General features: G+C 31.9%; 1 protein-coding gene across 1 annotated transcript in view; it reads right to left on the bottom strand.

Annotated features, from left to right (window-relative positions):
- Positions 1 to 3763: 3763 nt before the first annotated feature.
- The window catches only part of LOC142236017 (uncharacterized), a 51329-nt gene continuing 27448 nt past the window's right edge, over positions 3764 to 27644 (bottom strand). Inside the window, exons 5-7 of the mRNA XM_075307268.1 lie at positions 17002 to 17084; positions 14033 to 14249; positions 3764 to 3859 (exon numbers count right to left, since the gene is read on the bottom strand). Of these exons, the coding sequence (XP_075163383.1) occupies positions 3764 to 3859; positions 14033 to 14249; positions 17002 to 17084 (396 nt within the window). The remainder of the gene's footprint in view (positions 3860 to 14032; positions 14250 to 17001; positions 17085 to 27644) is intronic.

Genomic DNA, 27644 nt, shown 5'->3' with positions numbered 1-27644 from the left:
AATTAAATAATTAATTGAAATTGGCTATAAATTTCAATCAAAAATTTTATATATTGCGCCCCCAAAATCATATTTAGTTTTATTTGAAATAAAAGAAAATGTGTGTTCCTTATAAAATATATTTAATATTTTATTATTTTTTGAATTATGCAATAGACAAATAAATTTGGTTCTTGTCATTTGTGTTTTGTTCTAACATAACTTTCACATACAATTACTATCAATAACAACTATAGGGTGAAAAAATAGACTATATAAATCATTATCTTCCTTATCATAATAACCATGTCAGCATGTTCCTTCTAATATGTAAATGCGCCTAGATTTCCAATAAATCAGCAGCCTGTAAGCTAAATTAGTTTTTCTGAAAGTAAACAGTATAATTCGAATTTAATTTTGTTCAATTAAAAGTTAATTTTGCTAAAACTTACCTGCATAGAATATCAAGTTAAATTCTTAGTTCCAGGTTGCAGATTTATAATCTTCTTTTGTAGTTGTAGTCTTCTAGCATAAAAAGGTGTATTAAGGAGCTCGGTAATAATTAATTAATTTTAGTTCAATTCCTTTCCAAAATTTCCACACATTGAAATCGTCTATTAAAACTTGAACCAATCAAAGACAAAAATAATGGCAAAACAATGAAATATTTGGTATTATGTTTATGGTACTTTATTATTTTCGGATATTTTTCATATTTTTAAATTCAAAAGAAAGAACTTTTTTACCATTACATAATTCAGCTCATTAGTTTATATATCAGATATACTGCTCTCTACTTGGGTTCAAATTGAAAAAGGCAGGTAAAACAAAAATACAATTTAATGCCAACGCTACTTCGCAACTTCAAGACCCAACAACAACAAGACCCAACAAACCCATACCGCTCTTGGTTTTAAGAAAACTAGGAGTGAAACAATTACAATTTTAAAAGATCAATATGGTACCCACCTTTTGATTGCTAACATATTCGTACATTCTTATATATTTGATAAAATGATGGAGTTGATTGATTGACCAATTTCACGAAATAAAATTGCTCACTAAAATAAATGAATAAAAAATATATTATTTTAGTTTGTTTAATGTAAACAGGCTTCAATAGAAAACGGTATTCACATTTCACAATGCCTTACCTTCAATAAACGTAGATTGTTTTCCATTTTTACAATACCACAAAACACAAACACAGGTAATTTCTAATGCGTTCTCGCGTTCTCTCATATATTTTTTCAAACATTTACCACGTGACCATTTGTTGTTGCACACTTTATTTATTTCAACCCTTTGCTATGATTTGTTGTTGCGTTGAAAATATTTATGCACACATTTTGGATGCAACAGACAGAATGTCCCCAATCATGTTTTTCAATTTACGCGAAAAACAAAAACCCAACCGTTCGTTACGAGTTACTTCCACAGACTGATCTCTCCATCACACATTTTTTTATAAATACCCATTCTCTTGTTCTCTTTTCGCTCTTTCGCTCTTTCCATTGCTCAAAATTATTCAATTTCAATCACAAAGGTGATTGGATCAATCACATGTGTAATTGGAAACGGAAAATTTTTCAATCACGTTTGTAATTGAAAATTATTTCCGAATTGATTAACAAATTGATTGAATCAATTAATATTTTAATTGGAAACGTAACAAATATCAATCATTTTTTTAATTGGTTTTTATTCGGATTTGATTAAATAATTAATTGAATCAATTAACATATTAATTGAATCCGTTTCCAAATTCAGTTAAATGTTTAATTGAAAAAAATTTGGTGATAATTTTTTGTGTGTAGGAAGCAAATTTTAATTTTTCGCTTTCTCAGCTTATTTTCTTCATATGCTATCAAAGTCCATTAAAAACGAGTTAAGGACAACTTTATTTTCCAAATTAAGACTCGACATCCAGTAGAAATTATGCTATGTTTCAAGTAAAGAACATCTTTAAAATAAAGTTTTGAAAAACATGTCCTAAATGTGAACGATTTTTTGCTTTATAGTCAAGACGCAAAAAGGCAACAAATTTAAAGACAAATTCATTAAATTTAAATAATTTTTCTGAATTATTAAAGTCAAGTTGACCTTAGCCCAAACATTTTTTCTTTCATGTTATGATATCCATTTTTAAGTTAAATCACTTAATTATAAGGACATTACGACTTCATTGAAAAGTTTATCGACTTTTGGACAAGGAAAAAAACTTTATATTAGAGAAATGCGTCTTCTATGCTAAGCAAAATTTGCATTCGTATTTTAAAGACATGAAATCTTTGACTTCACGACAATATTTTTTTCAGTGCAGGTTTTACTGTGAAATACACCTCCAATGTTCACTTATGCTTTTCGCATATAGCACGATACTCACAGCGGAGGAACTTGATTCTTCCATCGCTTTCGCATTGTTACAATGGAATGAACGAAAGTGTTACACTTCTTCTTCACTGATGGTCTTTCCGTCTGAATCATAGCATTATACAAAGCTAATTCTAATTCATTACGTTGTGAGGTATCCAAAGGCCAAAAGCAAAATATTGCACTAGCTCTTAGAATCGAAAACATCATTAGTTATTGTGGTTGTTCGTTTTGCAGATTCACTTAGACTAACAACAAACTCTATATCTCAGTTTAGATGGCGTTACATTTTCCTTACGTCTACCCCTACAAGATTTTCGCAAATCCATCCCATTGCACTATGGGCGAAATAGTTATTGTGGTTGTTCGTTTTGCAGATTCACTTAGACTAACAACAAACTCTATATCTCAGTTTAGATGGCGTTACATTTTCCTTACGTCTACCCCTACAAGATTTTCGCAAATCCATCCCATTGCACTATGGGCGAAATAGTTATTGTGGTTGTTCGTTTTGCAGATTCACTTAGACTAACAACAAACTCTATATCTCAGTTTAGATGGCGTTACATTTTCCTTACGTCTACCCCTACAAGATTTTCGCAAATCCATCCCATTGCACTATGGGCGAAATCACGATTTTAGCGGCAAAAAATACTTCCCACCGAGTTAGCTTCACAAAATTTGGTGAGTAGATTTGTATTTATAAAAAAATAGATTTTAGAAAAAATGGGCGGGCCACGCCCCCTTTTTAGAGTAATTGCTATAAATACCTCGAAAAATTGTGTTATTTGTTTTTGCATCATTCAGCAAAGTTGTACGTCTTGACTAGGCAAACAAAAATGCTGAATATATTAAGTCGGAAAAATTTCATGGCCCAAAACGCGAAAAATATTTGAAAAATTAAAAGTTTTCACCGATTTTTTCAGGTTTTCCTACTGTAGCTCATGAACTATTGAAAATTTTACCAAACAATCAAGTTAAGATATGTAGACTATATATTTATTAACAACTTTCTAGATCACACTAAGTTCATACGATTACCCCTTAACAATTTTTTGCAATTTTAGTTGTTTTTTTGTAATCCAAGCCTTTTACTACGTTTAGTGACTTTCCGAGTAAATTGATGTTTTTTTTGTTTTTTTTTTTTTTTTTTTTAATTATGGTATGTGTGTAGGTTCTTGTAAACAAGAAATATATGAGCCAGAGCTATCTATAGCTCAGAGATGTATATGAAGTATATCGTGCACTCTTGAATCCTTACGAACGGTACCTGCTCGATCTTTTTTCAACACTTGTTTCGGGCCTCAGATTAATTTTCTGCAAGGAAATCTATGGTAACTACTGAATCCTTGTTTCTTTGAGATAAATATACTAATATTTTGTATATTGTGGCAGACATCGGGAACCATTCCTATTTTGTGAAAAATATTTCACTATTTTTAATGCAATGACGACGAGACTTTTGAGTACCATTTTCAAATTCCGAGGAGAAAGCAATTAAGGTTGGCTGTAAATGTTTTAAAAACCAATACTAATACCAGTAAAAAATGCTAAAAGGTCCTTGCCGGATAATGCTCTTCTCTCTTTCGTGCGAGGAATGGTTTCCATGCCATTTTATTTCGGCTTTTCGAAATGAAGACCGAAAACTTTTTCTTTTAATTTTGAGTTTTTTTGCTGCCAAGTCTACGCATGCAAATGACTTATTCATATCTCAAACCGTCAGAATTCAATATGTAATTTCTATAACATAATTCGAATCATTTCTCTTATTTGCCAACAAAAACTCAAAGATTTCAAAATTTTTAAACCTGAGTGTTTCTGAAAAAAAAAAACTCTCATTCATTCATTAGCAGTCAAATGCAACTGGAGATTTCCACAAACAATCACATGTAAAAATTTCCCATGACACTTCAAAACATTTTTAGTTTTACTCCACGAAAAACGATAAAACTCTTCAAAATTTCACAAAAAAGTACACACCATCAAAATAACTACGAAATACAAACATTTAGCGAATTCTATTTTTATATAGTTAAAATACTCTCCTTGAGTATTAGAACTCATACTTACATAAATATTTTTTTATAAAAATATTTATCTAAAAACAGTTTTTAATTTTAAGAAAATTGCGCTGCTTTACTCTTATTACCACCTATTAAAAGTTTCGTCAATATTAACGGCTGTTTATGCATAAACAGGGTTGCCAACAGTAACAATTTATTTCGAGTTTCTACAATCAATATGTTAGTTAGTAAACCCCATCTAAAAAATATTAAAAATCTAAAGTTGAAAATTTTACTTTTTGCCGCTAAAATCGCGATTTCAGCCATAGTGCATTGTAACAATCTACTCACGAAAACTGTTAGCCTCATTGACATGTCATGGTTCCTCATGACAAAGCAACATCCCAGTTTAGCTAACACATCTTTCATCTCATTGATAAATTTGCTGCGTAACCTGTTTTCTCGGGATTCTGGAGGTCCCCTATCACAGCATTCATTGAAAACAGAGAAATTACCAATACCAGGGGCTAATACTTCAAAATGAGTCTAAATTAACGGCTTTCCTCATTTAAAACCTGCTCAACCCAATATAGCACTCAGCTCAAAGTCCACTCAACGCATACCTTAAAGCAAATACGTTACTGAGAAAAGATGTTGCCCTTGTGTTATACAAGTTTTACTTTAAGTTATTGCTAACCATTGCTCCACAGTGGTCAAGTAAATGTAAGTTTCTGCTAAATAAAGTTTATTTACATCGGCTCCTGGGCACCCAAAACCCCACTATATAACTGTTTGTGTAGTTTGTGCAGTGATGGCTATAGCGATAATTCTCTATTGATGACAATAACAGCTACGGAGCCCAGTGGAGGTGTGTTGGCTTGCAAACTTTATGGTGGGTTAAAATAAAAAAAAAAAAACAAGTAAGAAAAGTCTAAAGTCGGGCGGGGCCGACTATATCATACCCTGCACCACTTTGTAGATCTAAATTTTCGATACCATATCACATTCGTCAAATGTGCTGGGGGCTATATATAAAGGTTTTTCCCAAATACATACATTTAAATATCACTCGATCTGGACAGAATTTGATAGACTTTTACAAAATTTAAAAATTTACTCAAAAAATTACTCAAAATTTAAGTTGGCTAATGCACTAGGGTGGAACACAATTTTAGTCAAAATAATACCCTGTTCCACAGTGTGGCGCAGGGTATAAAAATATGGGAAACATTTAAATCTGAAGCAGTTTTAAGGAAACTTCGCAAAAGTTTATTTATGATTTATCGCTCGATATATATATATATATATATATATATATATATATATATATATATATATATATATATATATATATATATATATATATATATATATATATATATATATATATATATATATATATATATATATATATATATATATATATATATATATATATATATATAATATAAGAAGTTCTGCCAAGCCGAAATTATTTTGAAAAATGTGACTTGGAGCTTATGGGTTACTTATTGTTCTAAAGATGAAATCGTACATCAGCCTTATTTTGTGTTGTGATTACTAATTACAGCCGCCATGTAAGATTTTGTATAAAAATAAAGTATATACACTATTTTAGATATATTATAGATGCCAATTTTGTAACACAGGTTGCAATACACAAAATGTTTTCCTATATTCATTGTATTATGGTTGTTCCACTTCATAAAGTTTATACATTAACCGAAAATCAAAAACATAACGATGCATTTATTTGGATGTTAATATAGGAACTTAATTTCACATATTTCACTGAAATGAAGATCTGTCTTGTCGTTGGCAAATCTGACTTTCTTTTTAAATTTAAGTTTAAGGATGAACATTGTAGAACCGAAAATTTTAAATTATACTCGTAACTAACACGAACCTGAAAATCTTTTTTATTCCTTGACCAAAAATGTAGAAGTCATACATAAAATTATAAAAATAGAAATGTCATTGAATATATGAATCTCTACATAATATATTGTTTAAGAAATATTTGTTTTTTGCAAATATGCATTTTTTATACTTTATGTAGGGAGTGTTTACAAAATGTGCTTTTTTGACTACGTTAAATATATGGTGCGCTTGACAAATATGTTGATATTAGGTATAATGTATTGCATAGTATTGGATTAATGTGTGTCCTTTGATGTTTTGCTGAATTTTATGATAGATAAAGGTTGATGTAATAAAACTATACAAACTGAATGTTTAATTTTTATAAGCAACTAGCGTAAACCGGCCCTCTTCGCTGCGCCTTCTGAAGCGTATTTGTAGGAGCATTTTGAAAATATTTGAATTCTTTCAAACAAATTGGACTACTTGCTTTTTCGTTAATAGATAGAAATACGGCGGATATGCAGATGTAAAACAGTCCGTCTTAAAAAATGTTGGGGAGAGGGTGTCCCCTTTCCACTAAATAATGTTCTGTATTCAAGTAGTTGGACAAACTTCTATATTTCTTGTGAATTTGAAGTGTGGTTTGTCAAGGAAAGGTATCCTTCTCCTCAACATACCGGAAAATTAAGAACTATATTATAACAACAAACAAAGAATTAGTGTTTCCCGTCCCATAAATCGGAATGACCAAAAGTAGTAAAAAAATTTACCACATTAACATTTGTTAAAATGTTGGACATGAAGAACATGCCTTTCCCGAACATATACCGGAAAATGATGCACCCTCTACGTTGGCTGCTAATTTCATGTAAATTTAAGTTCTTTTTTCTAAAAAGAAGTCTGGCAGAAGCCTGTGCAAAAATCATAAAATTATATACCGAGTTTCCATTTACGGACAACCCTCTACTTTAAATTTTTAAAAATTCGGACAAATGGGAACCCTCTCCCCACCTTCACTCCACTATCACTTACCTTATATTAATTTCTCAAACTACCCAACGGTCCCTATAAATTCTATCGAAGTAAATCGACAAAGTTTATTTCACTATTCCCCTTCTCCAAAAAGATATCGAAAAATTATGTACTAATTTAAAAATCATGTATTAATTTAATCACCTGCTCCCAGGTTCCCTGTAAATTTCAAGTAGACCGGAGAAGTTTAAATTTTGCTCTGTTGTTTTAAAGGGACGTCACTTTCACCGATACAATATCGACAAACACCGAAGTGAATAGCACCCTTAAACTTCCCTGAAAATTCCAAGAAAATCTAGAAACTTTCCTTCAAGTATAGGGCAAGGTTCCCTTCCCGTCCAAATACCTAAATGATTTCATAACCTTCCCTCACTGCCTTTGTAAATTTCAAGAAAACTTGAGAATTTTTGTTTTTTTTCAGTTTTATAGGAGGTCCTCCTCCCCGACAAAATATCGAAAAGTAATGTAGCGTGGATAAACGTCCCAGAAAATTTCAAGCAAATTATAAACCCTATTTTCATAAAGCAAGGCAAGGGGCGGCCCCTCATTCGTCCAAATATCACAAAATGAGCTATCCAATATTAACTTCATAACATCTCCCCACGTCCTCTGTAAATTTCAAGTAACTTGGAAAAGTTTAATTGTTTCTCTGTATGTACTTGAGAGAAGCGGATGTCTCCCTATGCCCTTTTATTTTCCCCCGACCAAATATTAAATGTCATAAACTCACCCATTTTTTCCGTAAAATTTCAGTCGGAGGACTTTAGTTTTGTTTTCACTGTACTTTAAAAAAGTCGGGCAAAGGGGTGGTCCCCCTCCCCGACCAAATATCGCAAAATAAAGTAGCCGTTCTTTGTCTAAATGCCCCCTTCAACCTTCCCTGAAAATGTCAAGCAAATCGGATAATTTTGTTTGTTTAAAAAAAGCAAGAAGGAGGTTTCCCTCCCCGTCCACATATGAGCACATCAGGTACCCCATATTAAATTCATAATCTCACCACATGTTCTCTGTAAATCTCAGATAATTTAGAGAACTTTATTTTTTTTTTTTACTGTACTTTAAAAAAGTCCGTCAAAGGGGACCAATATATTTATCGCGACCAAATATCGATAAATAAATGTAAATTTCAAGCAAATCGGTCAACTTTGGTCCAATTTTCAAACAGCCGGACAAAGGGGAGGTCCCCCTCCGCGGCCAGGTGTCAAAAAATGAGATACCCTATTTGCACCACATGAGCACCCCCTCACGGTCTCTGAAAGTTTAAAGTAAATCGGTTCAGCCGTTTCCGAGCTTACCCGGAACAGACAAACATACTTTGAATTTTATATATATATAGATATAAAATGTAATAACATTTTGTTCTTTGCATTCTCCAATTTAATGAACTATTTTGTATGCGTGTTAGGGCGAAAAAAATCTAAAAGAAAACACATGTGTTTCATTTAATGTATAAAGTTTTTCGAATATATTATTTACAGGTACATATTTTCGTAGTCTCGGAAGGAGTGTATATTTCATTTATAATATAAAATATTTCATATATATTATGTATGCATTAATAAGCATTAAAACACTGTATTTTTTTTTTAATTTATGACAATTGTACAAGTTATGAATTTCATCCTTGGAACATTTTTCTAAACACTATGAATTGAGCCCTAAAAGTTCTTTCAATGCAGTGCTTCAAATTACTCAATATTAAAACCAGACAAGATTATTTCAGTTCTCGTCCCAGTTTTTAGAGAAATTTTCTTTACTCATTCGAAAAATCATTGTCAATAAGCTATGCCCATCTGTTGTCATAATAAATTCTCGTGAATAATCAATTTTCAATAGGTTTTTGTCTTAAGTCTTTTAGAAGCGAAATCCGTTTGCCTCATTTATCGATAACACCAAAACATGTATTGAAAATTATATGTTTCTGGCAAAGGAGGAGAATTCCATGCAAATGGCTACAGATTATGGTAGATTTACAGTGAGCTGTGAAATAAATGAACTGTGCATGTTAAGTAAGCATTAATTTTATGTTATATCCATTTGTATTGGCATTTTTCCTATTTCCTCGCTTCGCTTTAAACATTTTGATAGTTTCAAGATTTTATTTGTTACTTATATGTACACATATATTTATTTGAATTTTCAAACCATTTCGAAAAACTCAACATATTTGTGGCACATTGGCCAAAGAGAAACAAAACCATAATAATTGGCAATTAGAAATACAAGGTGTAAAGCAGTGAAACATTTTGTTTTTTTTTTTCTATTTGCAAGTAACTCTTAATGTCAAAAATCCCCTCGAGTTCTATTTTAAATTGAAATTAGTAACCAGAAAAAAAAATATTTTTGAGTTTTGAGCGAGGTCTTATTATTGCTTTGGAAAATGTGTTTTAATATTTGATTTGAGTTATTTAAATTGGAATTAGCTTAGAGGGTTTCTAGCCAAGGTCTTTTCTCAGTGGCCAAAACCAATGTTCAAAAGTACTTTTGTAAAATATGTCTACGTTTTGCAGCAAAAACCAAAGACTTCTTGATCATGATTAAATGATATTATTCGTTAGCAGTTGTTAGAGAAAAATATTTTGAGTGTTAAAAATTGACAGTCAATCACTTGGTGGGAGATATAATTGGCCTTTTAAAGGTTAAACTAATTTAAGGTTAACTTCTCAAAACTATGCACATTTGGTCCTGGCATGTGCCATGGTTAAAATTCTCAATAGTGCTATTGTTGTCTCGACCAAGCCACAGGAAGATGTCGATTAAACTTCAAAATCAAGTATCCATCATCTTCAGGGCCAAAGTCAAAAGACAGTTGATAAATACCATGCAGCAATACTTGCACGCTTTGCGACATCCTACGCATGCTATCCTGATACAACAACCCATAATCATAATCATCCCATTGTTGTTGACTCTTTTCAAAATGTTTTCAGACATCATCTCATTGCTTGTGAATTTGGATTTATTTTGGTTATTTGTTTGCCTGTTGAATTGAGTATTAAACATAAAGCCAACTGAAATGCCTAAAGTTGGCCATGTACCCTACAGAAAGCCTTATGTTTAACGATTTTAAAACCTTGTCATAGAGGTTGTTGTAAGTTTATGCATTTGTATGTAAATCCCAGAAGAACCTACACCTACATCGTATATCTTTCTACTTCAAAGTAAAACACGTACACACAAAAAAATTGTTTTCTGATTCAATCACGAAATTAATTGATCCAATTAATTTTCTAATTGAAATGTCTTCAATCACAGAAATGATGGTATCAATTAAAAAATTAATTGATACTATTAATTTTGTGATTAATTTTTGTTTCAATTAAAAAGATTTTTGATTCAATTAAATTTTTAATTGAATATTTTTTAAAAATCAATTAAAATTTTAATTGGAAAATTTTTCGTGAAATTTTTTTCTGTGTACTTTAAATCCGATCGATGCCTTACATCACAAATCCTATTGGTTTTAGAAGAATTGGGTTAAGATATAGATGTCGCTGCCATAAACATATAGCTTTCACTCATCTGTCCACAAAGCATGAAGTAATATTTTAAATAATAAAGTGTAATCGTCATGTATCAGTTAAATTGGTTTAGATAGCGGACATAGCTGCCATGCCTTGTTATAAGTAAATCTGAACCAATATTTTTTTCATTTAGTTCATAAGATCAATTAATAAGTTTATATTATTATAAATACCGTTTTTGTTGTGAAAACTTTCAAATTATAAATTCAAATTTATTTCATAGTTTCAAGTACGATAGACTCAAATTGTGTCTTAAATGTATCCTTACTTGAATTCCCCGCTTTTTTGGCTCGGACTTAATACCAAATTTAAATATTTCACAGTACGAACATTGTTTACCAAATTTTTTTGCTATTTTGCACAAATAACAATCGGCTGTCCTGCAAATCTCCATCTAATATAGAGCTATTGATTTGCTCAACCCAACCACAGAACTAAGTTGATATGTTTTTTTGTATTGTCACCGGCTTTGGCTCATGCTGGCAAATCTGATGTTAGCTTTTGCGTTTCTTTTTGTTGCTGATATCAGATATCTTAGTTCTCTGTAAGAGTGAGTAACCCTGTGCCATTCAATCATATTCTGTTTGAAGGAAGTGTACGAATCACATTGAGTGAGTGAACAACATGAAATGACTGCTGTTCTTGGTGATATCGATGTCGCCGTTGTTTGTTCTCGTATTGTGATACCTCTCACACGTGCTCAATTGCCAAGAGTATAAATCATTTTTTTATGGTATGTTTTTTTTGCAGAAGTTTCTGTCTAAGCATGACTAACAATACACACTAAAAAAAAAGCAAATTTTGGTATTGATTCCGAGCAAAAGAAGCAGAGAATACAAATAAGGATACTTTTAAATTTGGGTTTTGTGTACTTGCTTCTAGGAAGCAAGCTTTAACTTTTCGCTTTTTTAGCCTTTTTTTCTTCATATGCTATCAAAGTCCTTTAAAAACGAGTTAACGACAACATTATTTTCCAAATTAAGTTTCGACTTCCAGTAGAAATTATGCTATGTTTTAAGTAAAAACGTAAAGTGTTAAAAAACATGTCCTATATTTGAACGATTTTTTGCTTTGTATTCAAGATGCAAAAACACAACAAATTTAAAGACAATTTCATTAAATTTAAAGAATTTTTTCTAAATTTTTAAAGTCAAGTTGACCTTAGCCCCAACATTTTTTCTTTCATGTTATGATACCCATTTTTTTTGTGAAATCACTTAATTATAAGGACAATACGACTTCATTGAAAAGTTTATCGACTTTTCGACAAGGAAAAAAACTTTATATTAGAGAAATGCGTCTTCTATGCTATGCAAAAATTGTATTCGTGAGGTCAAAGATTTCATGTCTTTAAAATACATGAAATCTTTGACCTCACGATAATATTTCTTTCAGTGCACTTGAAAAATAATTATTACATTATACGTCCGTCGGTCCCTCTATATAATGTTGACAATATTGATGGTCTTATCCGATCTACATAAAAGTCTACCAAATACATTATAACACCACAGATTTCCACCTTCTCATAAGGATTAATTCCGAGCCAAAGATGGGGTTTCCTTAAATTAAGGATAATTTTTAGGGAGCTATCTAGCTTTAAATCTATGTTCTATAAAATTCAAATTGGCATAAAGATCTCATATATCGAATTGTCATATTTTTAATATATTAAGAAGTGTTTATATAAATAGATCTCAGTTAAAAATCCAAATTATAACAAATACTTCAAAATGGAAAATGTTTTCTTTATTAAAAAAATAATAATAAAAATAAAATAAAATAAACCAAAGTTGTAAAATCATAAAAAAGAGAACAGTTGTAATCTTAAATCATAATATTCAAAGTATAAAGGAAATTTTGCCTTCCTTCACAGACATAAGACTTTAACTGAGGAATGTAAATTTCCATGGTTCATGTCCTTAATTTATAAAAAGATTAAAAACTTTGTCCTTAAGATTGTGTAAATTGCATGTCCTAAAATTTAGGCTGCATGTAGTTTAGAGAAGCTTTGAAGTTGTATAAATGTCACTAGAATCACCGAGTGGAAATAAGTGATCGCTGTAAAACTTTTAGATGTTCCCCGGAAAGTGAGCCAGAATCCATGATTTTCTGTAGTAAACGTGGACATTATTATACTTTTCCATGTAGAACATTTTGTTACTAGTAAACAATTGTAGCTATTTGATGCCTTAAAAATATATGCTTATCATGAGCTGTTGCGACATATCTGTTGCGTGAGAGTGAATGATTTGGAATTTCCTAAATAATTCGAGATAGTGCTACTTCATATTAAAACCATATACAATTTACTTGCCTTTTTTGGGAAAGATTTTTTTAATTTTAAGAGTTAGAAATTTTATTATCATTTCATAAAAGTGCAGTAGTATTTCTCTAAGTGCAGTTTTTGGTCTGATCACAATCAGCATCACGCACGCGTGTTGCGTAGTTTTTTTTTATGTCCATAAGTATTTTTCCCCCATCTTTGTTGGGGGTTTATGTCGTTAGCAAATGTTATGCAGCTCACACTGTTGTATATTCCGGTACCGAAATATGGAGCAAGTGCGTTACAACTTCATTAACATAACGCAATAAATACGCAATATTTTCTTTCCATTGTTAAGATATAGCAGATAAACAAAACTGTGTTTTCTCCTTTCATACCAATATTCATCTATGACATGTGCCAGCTATGTCGTTCATTGCTAAGACAGAGCAGTTATGTTATTGCGGTGAACAAATTCTTTATTCCTTTTATATGGACATTTTTATAAGTTGAAGAATTACTCAGAGCATTTGAAATTCTTCTCAAGTTACTCATGGCCAGTTTGATTCATTTATAAACTTTTTATTTTTGATAGGCAATCAGCTGGTAAAATGGATCTTCATTTTTTGGTATTTGCGATAAAAACTAATTTGACTAGAGTTTCATATTAGGATTTTCAACTACCGGTGATTCATACAGACAACATTGTCTACACGATTGTAGTGACAATTACGTTGGAAGATATGCGTTCACTCCGGCATGTAGTATATATTATTGTTCCCTAGACGTCATGCCAAGAAAAGAGGTCACTGCCTGCGTTCTTAATATCCATCGCTTGGGATTGATCTTGCAGGCATCAAGCATGATCACTTCCAAGTGTGTGAGTTCTCAGTTTTTATTTCATTTTCATTGATGTGTTGGTGGACTTTATAATTCGAATTGAATGCTACAATTTAGCCTCAAAGTCCAAAACCACAAAAGCTAAAACTAACAGTAACAACAATGGCAAAAACTGTTGAGAGTATAAAAGGTTTGCTGATGTTAAACCATAATTTATCTTTGCGATAATGACAATGGCGCCACAGTTTCAGAACCGATATACAAACATTTCCAAACGAACGCGAATTTATTTGTACTTCTATTCGAAAATGTTTAGCCATTAGGGAACCTCCTGACCTGATACAAATGAAATTGGATGGTAAACTATAACTGAAACAAATACTATCGTAAATACACACAAAAAATGAAATATGAATTTATACATAAATGTGTACATTTTTATAAATTTATGGACTTTTCCATAAAAAATGTGTATACCTACATAATATATTGTTTTCGTGAATACTTGTTATGAAATTATGAATTTTTTAATAACATATAGGGACGGTTTCATAAAATTAATGAAACTTTACTTAATATATCAAAAATACTGGTTTTCTCTTAGCGTGAGAGAGCCACAACATAGAGTTACTCTCATGTGTATACAATACAAGCATATAATACGAGACAAAAAAACGAAACATAACGTTTTGAGGGCAACACGTGTGTTTGAGTTTTTCAGTACAGTTTGAGTCTCCATCGCGATTCCAAGGTTATTTATTGCCGTAAAAAAAATGACGAAAAAACAATATTAATTAGAAGCGCTGGTGCTTATGTTTATAAATAATATAAAATATTATAATTATTAATTATATGCGGGTTTTAATAAATGGGATCATACATTTTGACCAATTATGCAGGCATTTAGAATCAGAAATCTAAATGAAAAGTTACATGTTGTGCATGACGGTTTTATTATATATTATGTATAAGTTCATATTTTTCAATGACAAAAATATGTACACTTTATTTATAATATTAAAAATTCCATTCATATTATGTATACATTCGTAGTCAATGAAAACCTGTATTTTTATTTTATGAATTGTTTTCATATAATTTATGCATCCCGTGTTTGGAAAATTTTTGTGAATACTATTCATAAAATAAATGTATTATTTTTTGTGTGTATCATCCTAGAATTTTGTACAAAATTGTTGTTTGTATTAAACCTATCTAATAAAAAAAATAGATGTTTTGTATAAGAATAGTGGCACACGGGCTTTGCTAGGAATGAAATAAACTCTATTTATAAATTGAATGAATGATATTAAAATTAAAAAAGTTTTGAAAAATGTCCTGAGGCACCCTAAGGATTTTCAGTTAAGTTTGTATTGTTGTTTCGTTGTATATAACAACGAATATAACACCACCATCACCAACAACAGCCAACAACACATTGGACAAAACATGCACCCGCACATGCGGGCCGTACATGAAAGAAGTCATGAATGAATGCATTATTGACGGAAAGAACGAATAGACTGACGGACTGACTGACTGACTAAATTAAGCAACGAATATTATATACGAGAATGTACTTGAATTTATTGGCCAAGTTTTGGTAAAAAAAAAATATTTCTGTTCTGCTCTTGGTAGAATATTTTTTCTGTTTGCCAAGACTTGATGTCTTTTAATGGCAGTGCGGATTTTGTTTTTTGGCTTATGGGCTTTTTGTCCATTTGTTTGGACGATGGAAAAAACATAAGAAAATAAATTAAATGTTTTGAAAATAATGTCGGGTCCATAACAAATCATTGTGAAGGCCTCTAGGGTAGAGAACTTGGTAAGCATAGATTACAGCGTTAGCCATCGAGAATATCACGAAGAGATCACAAAAATGTTTGTGTAATTATTCACCATTTTTTTATTAATTTAAAAATAAATTATAACTATTTAACCCTACATCAAAGTGGCACATACCAATTCTGATGAACTTAGAAAAAAAACGATAGTGCACTGTCACTTCAATAGTTTTGACAATATTTGTAATCACAACTTTCGAAAGTAGTGTGGTACATTATAAATCAGATTTTCGGATGTAAGAAAGTATCTTATCCAAATTTTCTTTATCCATGTCATCACGGACAAAAATGTTTTGGTATACAAATATGTTTTGGTATACAAATACTATGTTTGCCACTCACATTTTTTTGTTTTGGTATAAAAATATGTTTTGGTATACAAATACTATGTTTGCAACTCACATTTTTAGCACATCAGTTTTAAGTGCACGCATATGCACACGACAAAAATTTAAACTGAACTCAAAAAAAAAGTGAACTCTCTATTTCAATAAAGCCAATTTAACTTTATTTTAGTTCATGCAATTATTATGTTTGGAGAAAATCATTAGGGTAAAGACAAAACTTTGGAGCCGGGCAAAACTTTTTTTTAGTATACAATGTGAAATGTAGAATATAATGGAACCCATATATAATATAATAATATTATCATTTTTATTAAATTATTGCAATAAGAATATAAAGTTCATTAAGAGCCAATATGAAGACGTTCTTTATATTTTTATATAAGCTTTACAGATAATTCTTAAAAAGTGGGATTACGAATTTTGAATAAATATTCGATTTTGCTTACCCTAGCTAACAACACTGTCTGGATATTAAACTGCTTCGTTAAGATTTTTGAGTTATTAATGGTGGTCTACACCATAGCCAAGCGATTAAAATGTATGTACATGAACTTCGCTGGGGCCAAACTCATCGCTGTCTTTATCTGTTATTACTCAATATGGATTTATTTTTATCTGCAACTACAACTTCTTTCGACAGCAATTAGTGTCTATCCATGATGGGTTATATTTCAACACAAGCCACTGTATTCCTCCCACACTAGCCATAAGTTCTTCTACCATTCTCACGATATGACGCATGCGCACAATTCTCGGTGTTAATGCAAATTAGACAATTTAAGCAAAAACGATGTCAAATAATAAAACATAATTAGTAACTTTGCCGTTCCATGCTGTGTTGTAGAGTGCACTTGAACATCATGTTGGTCGTATTCGATACCACACGATTCTATTGTCCCATGTCAATACTACGCATACATGCCGGCCCACTATCGCATTAGCTTTTCCAGTGTAGTAAGTTCACACTTGTTCTGCCAATGATTGTGCTCATGTAAACGCCAATACGCGCCAAACTAAAGAGGAAATCAGTTTCAGTATTTTGCAATAATCATTTGTATTAGGTGGTGTGGCAGCAGTGAAGATGACGATGGTGATGGGGGGAGTGATGTTTGTGGTGGTCGGCGGCAATTCCAACAACGGCTGTATTGTACTATTCGTAATGTAGTTGAGCAACAGCTCGAACAACGACGGAGGTTAACAAAATTTTGCAATAAACTAATTCATGTGAAAGAATCATTTTCATTTGGTCCATAAAATTGGGATAAACTTGACTTGAAAATCAATCATGCAGTTTTAATTTACTTAGTGTGAAATTGAATTGTATCACATTAGCAGAAAATATCACCCCACCCGAGAAGCGTCTTTGGATTTAGCTTAGTCATAGATCAAATATTTTTTTGCTGCTCTGAAGCTGGTGTCTAAAGCCCAATTCTGCACAGGTGTAAATGGTGTTGCTGTCGTAATTCCTCAAACTCTTCTTGTAACCATTTGTTTATATATCCGAAGTAATGTGGGACGATTCTACATCAACTGCCTGCATTGGGCCACCTAACTGTCGTCGTTAGTTATGAATTTGACTAAATTTGGTATGGACGTATGGAAGTCGTATACATTTTGAGTTTTGTTTTTACCCTGCCGTTGCGCACGTCATCAGCATCATCAGCACTAGTGTTTGTACTTAGTCTTACTATTTCAGTAAATGTTTTTACACCCACTCAAGGCAACTTCAACCAACTGTTTCCCATGTATATATGAATATGTTTGACTAAAATAAAACTGTGTTTTATGTAGTTTCGAGGGGGGTTGGGGTATGTTTTTCTTATAGCTAGAGGTCTAATTGCAATCATACCCAAAATTAATTGCCAAGCATTTAGCAATTGAGAAACCTTTTAATAAACGAACATGTAGGCCCTGAAACATATGTTTCCTATATGAATAGTAATATGAAGAGAAGAACCTTAGTCAAAATTGTGCCCTTCATTAAAACTGTGTAGAGGGATGACCAATAAGTTTAGCATCCATAAAGAGTGTTCGAACTTCCTGTCTGCTTGTTTGTTTCGTTAAGAAATTATGCAATGCATATTGGTGGTTTATAAGCGCAGTCCGAAAGAGATTCATGACAATCGACGAAGTTTGACTGTCATCCTGATCATATGTATCGAATTAGCCATGGTCGGAAAACGGTACTTCGATATGTTACAAATAGAATGAGAATATATTATACCACCCCCATCCTACGGTACAAATAGTGAATATCTTATTAAATTCAACAATACATCTTAGGTGATTCCACTTTTTATCTTCGTCCCATCATGGCCAGTATTATTTTAATTACCTCAAACATATTCATGATATAATACATAAACATTCAATATTATCCATAAGCGTTTTTCCCAATGGGGCCGATAAAATCCAATGGTTTCTTATCTGATTACAACTACGTCCCTATGTGGACAGTTAAGGCTGTCGTCCTGTACAATGGGATCTTTTTTTTTTGAGTTGCTTGTTTTTCCATCCACATATATCTAGTCATAGCCACAATTTCAATGTTTTATAAATCGAATGTCGTTCCTTCAATTTCATTTGGTTTTATTTCAACTCACTAACAATTGCTTTTAATCTAACATTAAGGCTATCAGCAGTTAAGGATCTCACAATTACTTTTAAGTTCACCATTCAAACTGGCGAAGAAAATTAAAAGAGACATGTCTTGTAAACTTGCACAAGTGAGACGGACGTTTCCACCCGCGTTCGAGCAGAATATACAACACCAACAATAGTTGCCATTTTCCTAGTTGTCTCATTATGGCAAAGAAAAAGTTTCGATTATTACAATTCAAGAGTAGTCCCAGCGTGAGTATAAAGGGCCTTTAAGTATTTTTGTATGTGATAAAAAATACTCTTACTGTTTTTAAGTATGTATACAAGGTATAATGTTCAATGACCGTACACATATGTTCAATACACGCAAAGAAAAAAAACGTTTGGAAAACGTGTACCGAAAACGTTTTTCTTTTGTTATAGTTTTTTGAAGTGCTTCGAAACCAACAACACAGTCCATTTCGTTTATATCAAACACTGTTCTTTTCTGACTTTAGGTTTTTAATAAGACACATTTTACAGTTCATAGTAAAAATTTAATATAGTAGAATGTAATGTTGAACATTTTTTCGGAATCTTCTGACCATATCGGGAATATATTTAAAAAAAAAAAAACTTTGGTCGAAGCAGGAATCGAACCCACGACCCTTGGCATGCAAGTCGGACGTAGCAACCACTGCTCCACGGTGCCCAACTAAATGTATTTTTCTGTTAAATAAACTTTGTTTAATCGGGTCGTGGGCGCCGCAAGCTATGCTATATAAATATAACTTATATGGATAATTGTCTATTGATGACAATAACGGCTACATAGCTCAGTGGATAGTGTGTTGGCTTACAAATTGCATGGTCCGCGGTTCGATTCTCCGTCCAGGCGAAAGGTAAAAAAAATCTAAAAATTTATAAAATCGTATAATTTCTTCTACATTGTTTGTATTACAGAAAAAGGTGCTAAGAAATAAAAAACTTCGTGGAAGTGAGAAAAATGTGAGGGAAAATGCAATTAGCCAGAAAAAAAATTTTTTGAGTTGGTCTTTATGAAATTGTTTTTACATCCTGGAAAAGAATAAACGTTTATCACAAAAAGTATATACTTTTCTTCCAAATACACTTCCTTTCAACGAAAAGCAAATGAGAAACGAACTTTGTTTGTCTAAAATTTCGTTTGGGAGGAAAGAATTATTTTTTTGCGTGTATGCACTAAAAGGAAGAAAAGAAAAATTAATTGACTTCAGTTAAATAGTGCCAAGTGTGAGAACATTTTCCTTGTTCTAATAATTTTTTACTTACTTTGATGACATAATGAAATGAGAAAAAAAGGTTGTATACACTGAAAAAAATATTTACGTTATATTAAAGATTAAAAATTTTAACGACGAATTTCTTTAAAATAATTAAATTTTAATTGAAATAAAGTTTATAATCTTTGCTTCAAATTTTTTTTTCGTTAAAATTTTTGTAAATTTGTGTCCCTCGTTAAAGTCTTTGAACGAAGGCTAAGTTTCCACAAAGTAAAGAAACACTTTTTTGATTTAAAGAATTGTCCTTAAATTAACTGAAATATTGAAATTTTAGATTTAAGATAAAAACGCTTCAAATATAGGCTAAGACTTATTGTAAGGATTTAGCGTCTTTGGTTTAAAGTTTTTTTTTAGAATTAAGAAAACATTTTTTACTTTGAAGTATCCGTTATAATTTGGATTTTTAAACTGGCATTGGTTTGTACGTGAGTACTTTTATTAATAAACCGCGAAAAGAGAATGAAAATTTGATAAATGAGATCTGTACCCTAATTTTAATTTTATTGGTCCTAGATTTAAAGCCAGAGAGGTCGCTAAAAAAATTCTTTATCTTCTTTGGCATCTTTGGCTCGGAATCAATACCAAAATCCTTAAACGAAGGTCAAAAACTTGGGATCCAAGTAAACTTTTTTTGAGTGTACAAATGATGGGCACAATTGTACTGAATTAGAAAATAGTTCATATTTTCCAATTGTACTGAATTAGAAAATAGTTCATATTTTCCTAATGAAAATGAAATGAGTAAAGTTTCCATAAATTGTTTCTGTTCTGAGATTCATATAGTGGTAAAGACAATTTAACAATTTTATACTCCAATGTTTTCATTCCAAATATGACATTTTCTTAACCAACACATTTTCTTGGTGCAACGTCTCCAAGTGGTTTCATCGGAATGTGAAAAGGCGCTCGGACTCGGCTATAAAAAGGAGGTTCCTTGTCATTGAGCTAAACATGGAATCGGATAAGAGAAATGCTCACCACTGTGGTATCACAATGGTCTGAATAGTCTAAGTGAGCCTAATATACCTATCATAATCTAAGGGATCAATTCTAACGGCACACACATAATTTAGAGTTGATTTGAGTCACCAAACTCAGCGAAGGAACATAATCATCTCAAAAAGAGCTCGAAAAGGCTCCGTAGCTCTAGGCTCAGCACTTTTTAAAAAAGTTCTGTTCTGTTCAGGGATCCGGAGCGGAGCGGAGCAAGCCCTTTTTTAGCCGGAGCGGGAGCGGCATTTCTAAAATCCGGAGCGGAGCGGAAGCGGTTTCCAAATGAAAAACCGCTCCGCTCCGAATAAAATATTACTTGAATGAAATGTGTAACTTTGAAATTACACTGTGTAGGTAATTTCAAATTTAGCTAGTACTTAGCGTAGTGTGAGCAAACGTTTAAAATGTACGATATGTATTTTTGTACGTACGTACATTGGGGAAAACACAACGTGTTTTTTTAGTAATTGTTTTCAAAAACGGCAAATGTCAAAATATATCTCTAGTACACGGATGAAAAAGACTGTTTTTCATATGTTTGGCTATAAACATTATATGTTTGGAACACAAATTTTTAAACACAATATTTTTGAGTGCAAGCATATAATGTTCATAAACTAGCATAACATGTTTGGGACATATATGTTAATATGTTAGAACCTATTATGTTTGGGACATAAAATGTTTGTAAATATAATATGCTTGGATGCAAACATATATTAATTTAGAAATAGCCTATAAACATATATGTGTTTAGTAGCTTGGAGCGCTATTTAACAGGGAGCGATATTGAATTAAGTTGGTGGTTGTTGCTTGTTATTACAAAATTAACATTTTATTTTTCCTTGGGCAATTGATCAGCTACTTCTTTGATCCTTACAAACTGTGTGGTCCGCTGTTCGAATCCCCGTCCGGCAAAAGGTAAAATTAAAATAAAAAAAAATCATACAATTGAATAATTTCTTCTACAATGTTTGTATTACAGAAAAAGGTGCTAAGATCTAAAAAAAAAAAACTCGTGGATGTGGGGGAATATACAATTGGGCAGGAACAAAATTTTGAGCATTCAGGTCGAAAACCTATGTTGTTAGCACCTATATTACCTGTTTATTTTCATAATTCATTATGATTGTAAATATATAAATAAATAAATAAATAAAATTTTGAGCACAATATTGTTTGGGAGATTTTTTTAAGCATATAATATTTTTGGGTGCAAAATGCTTCCAAACATATTATATGTTCACATAATAACATATTGTTTTTTGGAAGACAACATTATTGAATTTGGATGCAAAAATACAAAATGTTTGGAACTTAGACTACCCAAACATATATTGTTTAGACCAATATGCTTTCAAACATATTATATATTGGAAGAGATCAAACATATAAATGTTTGGGCAATACCCAAAAATGTATATGCTTGAAGCAAAATATGTTTGGGAGTATATGTTACAGAAGCGATTTTTTGTGAGTGTGTATGTGTTGTAAAAGTAACAACAGTACTTTCGATCAATTTCATCCCGTATTACTACAAAGATGGTTGTAATGAACGTCAAATAAATGCAATTAAACGATCTTATTTATATTTAATTTTTTAGTTTTCTACACTGAAAAAAATATTGTCGTGAAGTCAAAGATTCCATGTCCTTAGAATAAGAATGCAAATTTTGCTTAACATGGAAGACGTATTTCTCTAAAATAAAGTTTTTTTCTTGTCCAAAAGGCAATAAATTTTTGAATGAAGTTGTACTGTCCTTATAATTAAGTGATTTTACTTAAAAATGTGTATCATAACATGAAAGAGGTAAGGTCAACGTGACTTTAATAATTAAGAAAAATTCTTTAAAATTAATAAAATTGTCTTTAAATTTGTTTCCTTTTTGCATCTCAAAAAATCGTTAAAAAATAAGACATGTTTTTCAACACTTTATTTTAAAGACGGCTCGGAATTAATACCCAAACTGTTAAACTAAAGACAAATTCTTTGGAACCGGGCATGCTTTTTTTCAGTGTAAGGACATTCATATTTGCTTTACTATTGTACTATATCCTAGCATTCTCTTATTTCTGATATTAGTTCTCGAAAATTGAATTAAAATTATGGATAGTTTCAATTTTGGTTGAAAAATGTGCGCATATACATTTATTATACAATAAAGGGGAAAAAAGCGAAATTAGGTAACACGAGATCTGAGTAAGAATATTCGTAGGTATACCACGGACTGATGTCGATGGAGGTTGTTGCAAACATAAACATACACACACACATTACAAATATAACAAAACCTCTTCTCTACGTCTGTTGCAAAACAAAAAAAAACTTTCGGAGAGTAGTTACTTCTACTCTGTGTATAGACTTTCAATTCCAATCAGCGTTGCCGTTTTGGTCCGATCGGACCAAAATTGGTCCAAAAGATTTCTAATTTTTAAATTTGGTCCGATGGTCAGACCAAACAGAATTTGGTCCATTTTGGTCCATTTTCATAAATTTGGTTTCTATCACATATTAAATAGTTGATGGTGCACCGCAAAGAATATTGTCGGGAGGCCAAATACTTCACACGCTTCAAATACTAATTTTGCTTAGAATAGAAGACGTATTTCTCTGAAAAAAAGTTTTTCCTTGTCTAAAAGTCTCTAAACTTTTCAATGAAGTCTGTTTATCCTTATAGCGAAATGATTCGACATAAAAATGTGTATCCTAACATGAATGCAAATTTCGTTTTAATGAAGTCAAAATGGATTTAATATTTCTGAAAAACCCTTCAAAATTAATAAAATGTTTCAACACATTGTTTTAAAGTCATTATACCCTAAACCACATAGTTGTTAGGGTATAATAAGTTTGATCTGCCAAAAAATGTGCCTACAAGAAATATTGATTTTAGACCCCATAAAATATATACCGATCGACTAAGAATCACCTCCTGAGTCGATCTAGCGCTTGGTGTCCGTCTGTCCATCCGTCCGTCTGTCCATGTATTTGTTGTTCACAGGATTTCGGTCGCAATTATTAACCGATTTTGATGAAATTTGGTACAGGGAGTTTTTTTGGGCACAAGGACGAACGTTATTGAATTTGGAAGAAATCGGATCAAATTTAGATATAGCTCCCATATATATGTATTGCCCGATTTCGACAAATGGGGTCACGTTGCACTTTTTTACTAACCGATCGTCGTCAAATTTAGCACAAAATAATCTTCTGTATCATCCTTTAAGTCTGAAAATTTCATCGAAATCTGTTAAGATTTAGATATAGGTCCCATATATATGTATCGCCCGATTTTGCCAAATTAGTTCATAAAACCCTTATTTATCAACCGATCTTACTCAAAGTTGGCGAAATGTAATCTTCTATAGCTCTAACTAGTATATGTGCAAAAAATCATCGAAATCGGTTCAGATTTAGCTATAGCTCCCATATATGTACCGCCCGATTTTTCTAAATAAAATAAAACTCAATTGAACAAATAATACAATGTTTGTACTATAATTTTCTCGAAGAGGAGCGGAGCGGAGCGATTTTTTTTTCTCGGAGCGGAGCGGTTTTTTTTTCTCCGGAGCGAAAAAAAATGGACCGCTCCGGATCCCTGGTTCTGTTTGTCATGCTCTCGGAGCCCTACGAAGAAAGTACAGAAACGAATGAGCAGCACTGATAAATAGGTACTTTTTTAGCTAATTTAAATAAAAATCTCTTGCTGACAAAGCTCTTACATAGGTGATAGAAAAATATGTAGTAGTGTATGTGACACAAAATGGTATTGGTGATGCCATATGAAATGAAATAAATTGTAATACCTGAATTTATTTACTAATTGTGTTCGTACAAAATTTGTGTGCACCCCTTTATAAACTAAACCACATTGGTAAACCACTATCTCGAAACAAGTTATCCTCTTGAAATTAGATTCTATGTGGACTAACTTGCAATTTATGAGACAAGGATAAAAAATAAGAATATACTTCTGCATCGGCACTTTTTTTTTTTCATGCGGATGTTAGAGGTTACTTCAAATTATGTCCCAATATAGAGTCCATAATACTACCTTACCTAATCAAGTAGTTAAACTCTTTATGTAGGCGCCCCTTATCAAAAAAGAACCACCTGTATTCCGACCTTGATGGTTTCACATACTACAAAGAGAATGTTACTCAAAAATTGCATTGACATGTTGCAGCTAGTCTCCAGTTACAATGCAACCAACAAAAATGGCAAAATGGAAGATATTAATCAAAAATAAAACTCTTCAGCAACCAAGTCTATGGAAAGAAAAAATGGGGAAACCCCATTACATTTCCCCCATTACAATGGCTTGAGAATTTTTCACTATATCTACACCAACGATATGTTAGCTTCGGGGATATGAGACATACCAGCGATACTCCTCTAAGCATCCAACAAAAACTAAGACTTAGATGGGACTAAATGTGCCAATGATCCTGCTGTATTAGCTACAATACTTTAATATTTTCCTTTAAAGGAATTCTCCCATCAATGTAAGCTACTTTCAAAGTAATTCTTGATTTTTGGCCCATTTCGGTGAACTCATTGTTATAAACATTACATTATTGGCCGTCTGATTTCAAATGTTGATGATATTGAAAGGAACCTCCTCCACCTCAAAATATTGTATTTGGGAGACAAGTGCAATTAATGTGCCATGCTCTTTTTCTGGCGACATCAGTTTGCAATGGATATTGGCTGTATTGCTAAGCGGTTTAGCTTGAAAGAATTATTGTTATTTAATTAAAGATTCCAAAATGATGATAATCTCAATCACCTACCCCTCCCTCCAAGTGTTGGGTGTAGATTGCATTGCGGATGACTTTGAAAGAATTCTTAGTCCAAGATCAAATCAATGCATATGATCGATCAAAGATGTAAATGTAACTCTTAAACGCTACAGCCCACACAAACTGGCCAGAGACGCTAATTGAATCTAAGCCATTTGGAATAGTTGTGAGGTAAAGTGAACCCCCAAGTCAAGTCGATGTGGTTCACTTTGATATGTAACGGATAAATCTATGGAATATCTGCTCTCAACAATGGAAATTATTTCTGGGGCCACAATTAAATGCTCGTTCAAAACTCACAGAGCAGAAACATTGAATTATCAGCTTAATTTGTTGACTCTGGCCATTGTTTCTCAATTGGTTTCGTCGATTTTCCGGGTAATTATAAATGATCAAGTGCAACAGGCCGCAGTCGAAGCGATTTTGCCATGCGAGTGTCTTTCATTTCCCATTTGCATGTTGCGGAATGTGTTAAATTAATTAATTGTTTTTGCCGAATAAGGCTACATACCGACAGTCTGCGGAGATAATCACATAAAACATTTCAAATGAATAATTGTCTCTTTGACGCTATTCGTTTGGTCATGGAAATTTAACAGAAACTTGAAATATAACAGTTACACATTTTCCCTTTTGGTTGAAGTAAAGTTGTTATAAACACTTGACTTACCATGATGGATATCATTCGATTGATATTTGTGTCTATATAATGTCATGTGTAGTCTAAGTTCCAAACATTTTGTATTTTTGCATCCAAATTCAATAATGTTGTCTTCTAAAAAACAATATGTTATTATGTGAACATATAATATGCTTGGAAGCATTTTGCGCCTAAAAATATTATATGCTTAAAAAAAAATTCTCCCAAACAATATTGTGCTCAAAATTTTATTTATTTATATATTTATTTACAATCATAATGAATTATGAAAATAAACAGATAATATAGGTGCTAACAACATAGGTTTTCGACCTGAATGCTCAAAATTTTGTTTCTGCCTAATTGTATATTCCCCCACATCTTTCTCACTTCCAAGAGATTTTTTAGTTCTTAGCACCTTTTTCTGTAATACAAACATTGTAGAAGAAATTATTCAATTTTATGATTTTTATTTTATTTTAATTTTACCTTTTGCCGGATGGGGATTCGAACAGCGGACCACACAGTTTGTAAGGATCAAAGAAGGTTAGGTTAGGTTAGGTTATCAAAGAAGTAGCTGATCAATTGCCCAAGGAAAAATAAAATGTTAATTTTGTAATAACAAGCAACCACCAACTTAATTCAATATCGCTCCCTGTTAAATAGCGCTCCAAGCTACTAAACACATATATGTTTATAGCGCTCCAAGCTACTAAACACATATATGTTTATAGGCTATTTCTAAATTAATATATGTTTGCATCCAAGCATATTATATTTACAAACATTTTATGTCCCAAACATAATATGTTCTAACATATTAACATATATGTCCCAAACATGTTATGCTAGTTTATGAACATTATATGCTTGCACTCAAAAATATTGTGTTTAAAAATTTGTGTTCCAAACATATAATGTTTATAGCCAAACATATGAAAAACAGTCTTTTTCATCCGTGTATGCACTCTAGCAATGGGAGAGAGACAGTCTGTTCTTCCAATCGGCCATTTAATTCAAATACTACTGTTATTTTACTCTGAAATCCAAAAAATGGTTTACACCACATTTTCGGCTGGCATGGTAGTCCTCGCTTTCATTCACGTCACGTAAGCTTTTCAGCTACATCCCATTGTTTAGAATTTGCCTTGGTCTACAATAAATACACGATAGTTTCACGTTAGCACAATGAGTACACGCAGCACCTATAACTTCGAACATCTCGTGAAATTCCT

This window comes from Haematobia irritans, chromosome 4 (assembly GCF_050003625.1).
Source record: "Haematobia irritans isolate KBUSLIRL chromosome 4, ASM5000362v1, whole genome shotgun sequence".
NCBI classification, from domain to species: domain Eukaryota; kingdom Metazoa; phylum Arthropoda; class Insecta; order Diptera; family Muscidae; genus Haematobia; species Haematobia irritans.
Note: the sequence above shows the minus strand (reverse complement) of the source record. Positions and strands in the feature narration are given on the sequence as shown.